We start from the raw sequence: 10,915 nt of genomic DNA, 5'->3' as shown, positions 1-10,915 counted from the left end.
TTTTTTATTATTGAAAAAAATTAATTAAAAAATCAAATATTCATTCATTCTTATAATTTAAAATCTCATTTTATAAGGTAAAAAAATAATACACTCACATGTTTCACAATTCATTTCGTTTCATTAATTAAAAAGTAATTTTTAATTGAAAATTACCTTGATGTTTCTATAGTTTAGTAAATAACAGTTTATATTTTGGATTAACGCAATTTTTAAATCTGGATAAAAAAATGAATCTCTTGTCATATATAATATAACATAAACACCCACAATAGATCAAATAAATAAAATTTATTTCTTTTTAGAAATAATTTATTTCTCTTCATGCAACAAACACAATTTTTGAACCAAAATCCAAACCTAATATACTGTTTTCAATTAATTTGTTTAATCAAATAAACCCTCAATGAGATTTGCAAGTGGGAAAGAAATTAATCATATTTTTCAAAAATACCTAAAACTTACATTAACCGATCACATTCTTCTTAAACTTTTTCTCCATTGATGGACTTGTTGTAAAACCTTGTTCCTCTAGATTCTTTTTAAGTGTAAAACTTGACGGCGTAAAATGGACGGCAATAACTATGATTGTAACTTAATTTGCTGCCAAATATACTCAACATAAAACCTATCAATCAAATTTGATCAAAAAGCAATTTAAAGACATGGAGATTTGTTGAAGAGGAGATATTTTTACAGGCTGTGTGTGCCATTTCAAATAGTAAGGGCGATGGTGCTAGCCATAGTTGTGTGCTTGTAGGTTTTAGACGAAAATGGTGAGTGAGGTTTAATGGTTGATGTTGTCAAGGTTTTAGGTTCTTCTTTTCTCTTTATGCAATCCCAAAAACGAAAGTAGACATGAGACTTCGACTAATTTCTTCATAATCCCTCATTGCACTCCCCGTTCTATCAAAAGCCCAGGATTCCTCTATCTTCACAGCCTGAACACCCTATTAACTTGATCTCAAAACCCTCACTTTTCTAGAATCCTAATCCAAACACTAATTTTGCTAAAAAGATCATTATTTTCCATGGAAAATCCACACCAGCCTCATAATATTCGATTTTAAAAGAAACTCATGTCATCTAAGCCCTCCCAAATCACGAAAATGTCCACAACCAACTAAATCCCACAATAACCCAATCTTGGAATCTCCACCTTCCCACCTTCTCAATCCATTGAAAGATACAATTCAATTGTTTTAATTCATTGATTGAGAAAGACCCAGTTCCTTTTCGTAATGCTATAAATATAATTTTAAGTGAATTAATTAAGAAAAGTATGATATATGAGGTTCGGGTGGCGGGATTTTGAGGAGAATAAATGAGGATTATGACTAGGGCTTTTTTTTTTTTTTTTTTTAATTTGATAACAAAGTTGAAATACTTAATATAAAGGCTTTTTACTAATTAATTGGAATATAAAGACAATCTTGTAAGTAATCGGGACTTTTTTGTTTTGGTTTTTTTTTTTTTTTTGCTTAAATTTGAGGATATAAAGTTTTATACAACTTTAAAAATTATTTTGACTATAAATGTAAACTGTAATTTTCAAAAGAGTTTTATACAACTTTAAAAATTATTTTGACTATAAATGTAAACTTTAATTTAAAAAAAAATGAAAAAAAATGAAAAAAAGAAAAGAAAAAACAATTAGACTATAAAAGGAAAAGGGTAATGTTTCCTTTTATTAATTAAATATCTTAATTACTTCATTCATTAATTATATAATCTAGCTTAATTATCTATAAATCTTATTGAATCTCTTACTTTGGTTATTGAAAATTTACATGTTAATTTGGATAACACCACTTTTTTTCTTTCAAGTGATCATGTATATATGTAAAATATATTTTTTCTCAACAAAACTAATAGGAAATACCAATTAAAAGTGAAACATGGTACAAAAGCAGTTGTTCCTCCAACAGGATGTTCTTTAAGCAAAGGAAGAGCAATATCATGATATTCTAGCACTTGGACATTATGAGACACTTGGCTAAGCTTATACATGGACCATCCTCTTCCCTGACCTGCAAGATGTCAAAAACAGTAGAAGCTGAGTCCAAAGTGGCAGAATCCAGTGCTATCTCATTGATACGCTCCAAACAGAATGACTCTATACCCAGCAAGCTCCATTCCTGAGATTTAATCCAGCTTAACGCCTCAACTGCAAAAGCTTCCATAGTTTCAGGACTTGCCACTGAATTCAAAAACATATAGCCTTTGCAGCAACGAAATTGCCAGACGAGTCTCGTACCACATAGCCAAAAACAACATTTCTGGAGCCCTCGTACCAATTCGCGTCAACATTACATTTTAATAGCCCAAACTCAGGAACTTGCCAGTGAACAACTTGATTCATTGCATGTGAGGGAGCCGAGAAGAAATGATGAAAATCCGACTCCAATGCCACTGAGTATTCCCAAAACCAGGCTAACTCCACTGTTGATAACGCATAAGGCTGAACTCCTCTTAAAACCAACTCATCCCCCTGATTCCAAATTCTCCAACAAAAATGGTTTGATCATTATGAAAGGGTTCTCCAACAAAAATGGTTTGATCATTATGAAAGGGATCATAAGAAACTACATCAATACAATTGTACCAAAGCAACTTCCCGGCATGTGCAGCAACATTGCTAATACAATAGCATTCTGTACCAAACAGAAGAGTATCATTCCGTTCTCTAGCCTCAGAACAATACATATCCACGGATAAACGATCCTTTACACACTACCTTAAATTGACTTTCATATTGTTGTCCTTGCGTAATCTTTGATAAATTGGCTTACAAACGAATCCGAAAAAGAGCAAGCCGAATCTGTATTTCTTTTTTCTTTCCTGACAGGAGTTGTAGGGAGAAGAAGCCGTTGCATTGTGAAGGGATTACGTACATATGTAATGAGTATCCGTGTAAAGTATACAATACTGTGCTTCGCTCGGCAAAATAATAAATCATTGCATGAAGCCGCAATAGAAACAGATTCCCTTTCATATGGAATGAATTCTAAATGGAAGTTTACATATATATCTTTTGTACCAGTTATAGTGAAAAGCTTCTGTTTTTTTTTATCTCTACTAGTAATAAAGAGAATAGGAGGAATTTGACATGCAGCATGATGATATAACTGGTGGTTTTGTTGCTGACATTGATATAAATTTCTCAGCAAAATAGGGAGTAGAAATTAGTGACCACCACTGACCTTTTGGAGACCAACTTTAAGCCACGGGCAGATTTGCCGTTGGAAGTCGATGTAGAGTGAAACCAACAGATTGCTAAATCTCTAGTTGTTCTTGATTATGAACTAGCCTTTTGCTTTTTCATTGCTGCTGCTTCTGCTGATTTATCTTCGTTTGCAAGGTCTCCAGCCATTAGGGTTTTTCTTCGGTGCTCAGTGTTATGACAGGACGCAAAGAGGACTCTTTTCTTTTTATCAAGTAAGATAAAGGATACTTAAATTGCATGTATACAAGGATTCTTCTATAGAATGAAATTCCCTATCAGCTTACTTGAACACAGCTTGTGAAATGTGATAAGTTTGCTTATTTGAGATTTCTTCTGTTTACCAACAGAACAATGAATTGAAAGAATACATTAATATTATCGCAAGAAAAAAGAATACATATTTCCAACAGAACTCACTAACTTGTATTTACTTATAGTAACCAAGAATATAAGAATTAAAGAATTTGAGAACTACAATACATATTTCCAACGGAACTCACTAACTTGTATTTACTTATAGTAACCAAGAATATAATTAAAGAATTTGATAACTACCCTCCTATGATAGACCTTGTAAACCAACCAAAAAAAAGAAACAAAACATTATTTCTTGCACATACAAAAAATATACTACACTCTCTACTCTGTCGTTGGTATTTTGGCTCCATCATCAGCAGGAGCAGCAGCTAGCTCTGGCTTAATCTCCTCAAGTTGCTGAACAACTTCTTCGGCTTCAGGACGAGCAGTTGGTGTGGGATCAACACAATGCAGAGCTAATTTCAATGTGTTAAGTAACTCATCAACTATAGTTTGTGAATCCCTCACGAGCTCTAAATCAAAGATTTCATTAGTCCACTCCTCCTTCACAATGGATGCAACCCATTGGGGCAAATCCATGCCATTCATTGGTTCACCTGGTGATTTCCCGGTCAGAAGCTCCAAAATGATCACTCCAAGGCTGTAGACATCAGTCTTTGTGTTGGCATTCTTGAGTTTTGAGAGCTCTGGTGCACGATAGCCAAGTGTTCCAACAGTGGAAATCACGTTGGTGTTGGCAGCAGTAGTCATGAGCCTGGAGAGGCCAAAGTCCGCAATGTGAGCATTAGTTTGCTCGTCGAGTAATATGTTGCTTGATGTGAGATTCCCATGAATGATCTCCTGCTGGGTGTGGAGATGGTTTAGTCCACGCGCAACACCAATGGCTATGTTCATCCTTGTTGGCCAATCGACAGCGATTTCAGGCCCACGAGCTGCAAAAAAATGATTTTAAACCAAATTGCTCCTGATGGTTAGGAATTTGCATAGCATGACTAGGTAGTTGTTACTCAAAATTATCGAAAAGCAGAAACAGAACAATATCAAATTCATCACTCAAAGTTTTATCTTTCTACGTCCAACTATTTATGTAGAACACAATCATCATTAACTCTCTCTTCTTTTGGGATATTCAAGGAAGCACACAGTTATTATGAGTCTGAACAGGATCATAATTTCTTTTTCATTCAATAAGCTTCCAATGGTAGCTTCAATCTTGTTAATTAGATTGTATTGCAAATGTTTTTAACACCTTCAGGGTGGAGTCTCATGTGACTTGAAATTTCCAGATATTAAATTTTTCATTTCATCCTTGATCTTTAATTCCTTGCAATCAATGGTCATCAATCCATCAAAGCATAAAAGACAGTTCTTACTCAAAATTCATCATTTTACACCAAAACTATACAATACAAGTTCAATGCTATCATCAAGAATCTGTTTTGGTTATTCAGAGTTTATGAAAGCAAGCTATTATAAATGAATAATTACGAGCAGACAGAATTTGATATATGTATGCACTGATAGAATTGGTGGAATCAACTTACCATGGAGGTAGGATGCAAGACTCCCTATGGGCATATAGTCAAAAACAAGAAGCTTCTCTCCTTTGGGACCCAAATAATAGGCCCTCAGTGCTAAGAGATTCGGGTGCCGAATCTTACCGAGAGCAGCAGCCTCTGTTTCAAAATCCATCTGCCCCTTTGTAGTCTTCTCCCTCAACCTTTTCACTGCAACTTGACTGCCATCCTCTAATGTTGCCTTGTAAGCTGTTCCATAACTACTCTTCCCCATTATCTCCGCAGTTGCACACAACAAATCATCTGCTGTAAACACAAATTGCCCATCAAAGTGGACTAATTTCCCACCCATTTCACCTCCAGATTCAACTTCAGGACCTGCCACAGCACCTGTCTTCTCACTTTTCCCTGGGAGCCCCCGCATAGGAGCTTTACCATGCTTTCCTTGTGAAGCGGACCTTTTCTTCATCAAACAACATAGTAGAATGAAGCAGAGAAGAAGCAGCACAGCAAAGAGGACACCAGCTGCTATGAGAATAATATCTTTAGTGCTAAATTTTCTGCGATGACGTTTTGGTTCTTCTTTTGTTGGAGTTGGAAGAACCACAGGTGGGGGTGAAAGACATGGAGTTGAAAAGCTGTAGCCACATAGCTGAAGATTTCCCACAAAAGAGCTTGAATTGAACTTCTTAGCAAGGGAAGAGGGAACAGAACCAGAAAGATTGTTATAAGAGACATTGAAGTAAGTGAGAGTGGCTAGGCGAACAAGAGAAGCTGGAATTTCTCCACTAAAATTATTTTGGGCTAAATCAAGCTGGTTGATACTGGAAATGTTTCCAATAGAAGCTGGGATGGGGCCTATGAACTGATTATTTTTCAGGTTTAGCACTGAGAGGTTGTGTAATCTATCAAAACCATCTGGAATCTGGTTGTCGAGACGGTTTCCCTCTAGATTCAGTGAGGCTAGAGAAGTGAGATTGGAGAAGCTAGATGGAATACTTCCATTGAAAGCATTGTTCGAAAAATCGAGCTTTTGAAGCCTTGAGAGACTCCCCATTTCATTGGGTATGGCCCCGGAAAGCTGATTATGACTAAGAGAAATCTCTTGAAGTAAAGCCAACTTGTTAAGACTAACAGGAATAGTTCCAGAAATGCGGTTATGATCAAGGATCAAGAACTGAAGGTGATAAGAATAGTTTCCTTTTCTCCCCCAAGTATCCGGGATTGACCCAGAGAGGTAGTTGTGTTGGAGAGCAAGAACTATGAGAGAAGTGGACTGAGTAAGACTAACTGGGATCGACCCCATTAATGAATTAAAGCTCAGATTAAGTCTATATAACCTTGTAGAATTCGCAAGACTAGGAGGAATTGCGCCAGTGAGAGAATTGTTACTTACATCAAGAGTCAGCAGGACAGGACAGTTACCAATGGAAGGAGGGATAGAACCCGAAAGTCGGTTGTTGAAGAGGTAAACCCCTCTAAGATTGTGAAGCAAACCAAGAGACCTAGGGACAGTACCACCAAGTACATTGTCATGCAAACTAATCTTTCTGAGTGCTTGAAGCTGGCCAATCTTCTCAGAGATTCTGCCACCTAGTCCCTTCCAAGGAAGCTGGATAGCAATAACTTGTCCTTTGACACATTTGACTCCTGCCCACCGACCAGAGCAAGCTCCATATCCACTGCCATTCCAGCTTCGTAAAAACCCTTTGAAGTCGATTAGTTCATTCCTTATAGCTCGAAGAGCTTGATAATCTGCTCTGGTGACCATTACACCATCCCATTTTTGGCTTGAAGAAAATTGGGGTAAAAAAACTAGTAGAAATAAGCACAAGTGTGTGTAAAGAAAGTACTTGTCGCGGAAGTGACAAGTATTTTCCATGAACAAGTTCAAGAAACAAAAAAAAAAAAGTTGAAAGAACTGAAGAGAGTTTCTAAGAATGTCGTGCTCTCCTCTCCTGAACAATGAGGGGAAAGTTTGGTCTGTTAGGGAGCAATGTAAGGGAGGAGATAAGGGAGATACAAAAGGAGGCAAGAGTTAAGGTCCTTCACTGTTTTGGCGTTAGTTTCTCCTGCTTCTAACGGCTAGTTTTCCTCGTATTGTATACAATATGTTTCATGAGCTGAACCAGTCTTCTTCCCTGACCGGGACCCTTCACTTACAACGGTTACATTTCTTGGTCCAGGGCACATAACACACATGCTTTACTCTTGGTCAAAATCACAAATTTGCCACTGTAAACTAGCATCCGTCCTCGAGGCAATTTTTGGTAGAGGGCCCCTTCGGCATTGCCGCTAGTTTTATCCTACTTTTAACTATATTTTAAAAAAATTCTAATTTTTTTTAGTTTAAAATTAATTTATTTTAGTATTTTAAGATTGTTTTGAGATGATAATAATAAAAAAAAAATTAAAATATTTTAATATATTTCCAAGCAAAAAATTCTTTTTAAAAAAATTCTTAAATTCATTTCCAACTACCTTAATTTTATTTGTAAATCAAGAGAACACTCAGTTTTACGTGTCCTTTTTTCTAGGTTAAAATCATGAAACTCAAGCTTTTGCCTGCATGCGGCCTTCTGGAGTCTGACTCATTGCTCAAGTGATCAACAGACAGGTTTGCTCTTTGTTATCACCAAACTTGGGGGCATCGCTCCAAAGTCTAGGCCTCTTGATTACATTGATGGATATTTTTGGACTAAATAATTGATTACTTGTAATAAAATTGCATTTTCAGCTTTAGAAAAACATATAAATCCGCTGCCACAAGCCACACTGCACTTCCCGTGAATGAAAACCTTGTTAATTCTTGAATCAATAGTTGTACCGTCACATTTCAAAATTTAAGCCTGGCATAGAAGCCCACTGAGATGAGACTTAACTCCATCACCACTTTCCAAGCGGCGAAGGAGAACTGAATTTAATCGTTAGAGAACAGAGCCATGAACCATAGGAGGTGTAGGGCATCTTCCTCCATTTGACTGCAGACTTGAGAGTTATGGGTTTAGCAAGGAGCATGAGATATGGGTCCCTGGCTGGTAGACCCAGGAATCCAACTTGGGATTTGCTAGGTTTAAATTACAATGCTGAAGCAAAAACCAACAGCAATAACCCCTTTTAAAGTTCAGAAAACCAAAATGCAACGAACAATCATGCAAGCATGCTTTCTCAACAAATAAAAACAAAAAAAGCAAACTTGCTGCATCACCTGCATGCAGACAGCCAAGGCTTCTGGAGCACACCAAAATTGATAAATTCAACTGTAACAAAAGAGCGGGGTGACCAATAGAGAAAAGAAGGATCGATCAGGATCAAGATCATCTTGCGGGACCACTTCTCCACCCAAAAAACTGGTTATACGTATCTGAATTAAATTTAGATTCCAATATAATTAAGCACAAGGCATAGTCACAATCACCACACTGAAAAGAAAAGCCCCATGCAATTAAGATCGTGCTCAAATGAGCTTGCAGTGAGTTTACGAGAATTTTTGTGATCCGTTCTCCTCAGCAACTTCTTTCGACAACATGGGAGTATAGCCTATAAAGAAGGCTATTAATGAGGCAAAAGGAACAAGCAAACATCATCATACAAGAAGTCTGCAAAACCCATCCCTTATTGGCAAAAATTATAGCTAGTGGTTCACACAATATGGATCCATTGAAGCCTAAGAAGACAGGTTGCATGCTTGGAAAAGTAAGGAGCAGTGCTATTCTTTAAGAATCCATGGAAAGGATATTAACTTTTAAGTCAATATTGACTAGCTGTAAGTTTAATATACCCACCAAACCCACTGTCAAGCTGCTACACACACATAGACCACATAGATACCCCGGGCTCAAACCTGGATCGTAATACCCACTAAATTAGGCAATGTATGGTCAGATCAATCAACCTGGCCATTGCATATAGCTGGAGCACAATCAACAAGCAAGCACACCTGCAAACTAGAGTAAATAAAGCACAGAAAAATCAGAAGAACACACTTCCAAGACAGCAATAAATCAGATGGCAAGCAGCAAATAGCCTGTTTCAGATTATCCTATCAACATGACGCAAGTTCCGTTACATTGATCTCAAAAAAGGATAAAGGGGAAAGTAGTGTATTCAGAAGATCACAATGGCAAAAACTATAGCTGAAAAACATCATGCATGGAAAGCTTTTAGACCCCATCCTAAGATTGACAAAATCACAAGTAAAAAAAATTGAATTGATCCATTTAAGCCTACAATCATTTGTATCTAAGCGAATGCCAAATAGAGAATAGCAGGTGCAGGTTAGCGAGCAACGAATCCAAAGGAGACCACCGTATCTAAGTACGACCTGAATTGCAGGACTACTACAGCACTTAATCCAATTTCCCCAAATCCTGAATATTTGATTGACCATGCATTCCAATTAGACTATCTAGAAAGTTCATCAGCAATCCCAGTCATTGGACTCTGCCGGTGAGATCACAACTATCTCCTAGCCGTGCATGACCAGGAAGATCCCACGCATCTGTCTACAACGTACATCAAATACGAACCATCCAATCACTTATAGACAAGATGCAAATTCAGTAATCTTCAAATCAAACTAATTACAGTATGAACCATCCAATCACTAATAGACAAGATGCAAATTCAGTAATCTTCAAATCAAACTAATTACAGCCCAATCATATGAATTGCATCCTAAAAAAAATGAAAGAAGGAAAGAATTTATAGATCCGTTTCCACAATTACAAAATCCAAAAAAAAGAAAGACAATTTTAACCATTATTCATATAAATTCTGTATTTGTTTCATCTATCAATTTAACCAATTCTCAAACACGGGCGGCTGCCACAAGAGGCGCCGCAGAGGAAACAACATTGGAGGCAGCGCTGCCGAGGAAGGAAGACAAGAAGCCAGTGTTCGCATTTTCTGGAACGTCATCCAAGAAAAGATCCTCAGGAACACGAAAAGCACCATGAGCACAAACGATCCCAACACCGACCAAAAGCGCCGATATTATCACAGATCCGACACTAGTTAGAAAAACCACGAAAACACTCAATGCAATCAGAATCCCGAGCGTTTCCCGGTCACTATAAGTCCGGCCGAAGAGGACCAAAGGCTGATCCGAAGCGCGGAAGAGATACAAGAACAGCCAAGAACAGAGCAGGCCGAGGAGGAGGAGGAGAGAGAAGGGGTGAGAAAGGAGGGAAAATGCGAGGATTACGGAAATAGCGGTAAGATAGTTGATGCGGAAGTAGGAGTAGTTTTTACGGATGCGAGTTGTGGCTTCGGATATGGATTCAGGTTTAGAGAAAGCGGATCGGTCGATTAGTTCGGAAAAGGGGCGGCGTTGGGCGAAACCGTTGCGGACGGATTCGGTAATGTTGCTGAGGAATGCGCGGAGGGCGTGTGGAGGGAGAGGTGGTTGGGATGCTGCAGCGGCGGGTGGTTGTTGCTGGTTTGTGATCGGGAGGACTGGCGGAGACTGGGATGACATGGTGTAGATTTGTTTTTTGATTTGGGGAGGGGGAACAGGGAGATTGCAAGGGAATTTAGGGAGGGGAATAGGCTTAAATTTAGAGAGGTGTAATTTAACGGATAGAGAAATGAAAGGGAGTTTGATAGTTTATTTTACGGTGATTGCTTGCTTGCCTTCTTTAGTACGGTTCAGCACCGACACGGACCTAAGACCTTCCTTCCTAATGTCAATTCACAAATAAGAAGTTGACATATCAGCTTTCTTGGTATGTGCTTAGTTTCCGGGCTCTTTCTGCCGGAAGGAAGGGTTATATTAGGGAAGCCCAGTGGGCTTGGATTCAGGTCTAACTTGACCCGGGTATTACGGGGAACTTGGGGTCATAATGGTTTATGG

At 37.9% G+C, this 10,915-nt stretch overlaps 2 protein-coding genes across 2 annotated transcripts; both read right to left on the bottom strand.

Moving 5' to 3' along the window:
• Positions 1-3,578: 3,578 nt before the first annotated feature.
• LOC105121904 (probably inactive leucine-rich repeat receptor-like protein kinase IMK2) lies at positions 3,579-7,295 on the bottom strand. The gene is made up of 2 exons (XM_011020763.1): positions 5,089-7,295; positions 3,579-4,476 (listed from the first exon to the last, which is right to left on the bottom strand). The coding sequence occupies exons 1-2, from the start codon at positions 6,941-6,943 to the stop codon at positions 3,866-3,868; spliced, it is 2,466 nt and encodes an 821-aa protein (XP_011019065.1). The 5' UTR covers positions 6,944-7,295; the 3' UTR covers positions 3,579-3,865.
• Positions 7,296-9,674: 2,379 nt separating this feature from the next.
• On the bottom strand, positions 9,675-10,685 carry LOC105121903 (PRA1 family protein B4-like). The gene has a single exon (XM_011020762.1). The coding sequence runs from the start codon at positions 10,538-10,540 to the stop codon at positions 9,872-9,874; it is 669 nt and encodes a 222-aa protein (XP_011019064.1). The 5' UTR covers positions 10,541-10,685; the 3' UTR covers positions 9,675-9,871.
• Between the last annotated feature and the right edge of the window lie 230 nt (positions 10,686-10,915).

This window comes from Populus euphratica, unplaced genomic scaffold (genome assembly GCF_000495115.2).
Source record: "Populus euphratica unplaced genomic scaffold, PopEup_1.0 scaffold46.1, whole genome shotgun sequence".
Taxonomy (NCBI): domain Eukaryota; kingdom Viridiplantae; phylum Streptophyta; class Magnoliopsida; order Malpighiales; family Salicaceae; genus Populus; species Populus euphratica.
This window is presented reverse-complemented; position numbering and strand designations above follow the sequence as displayed.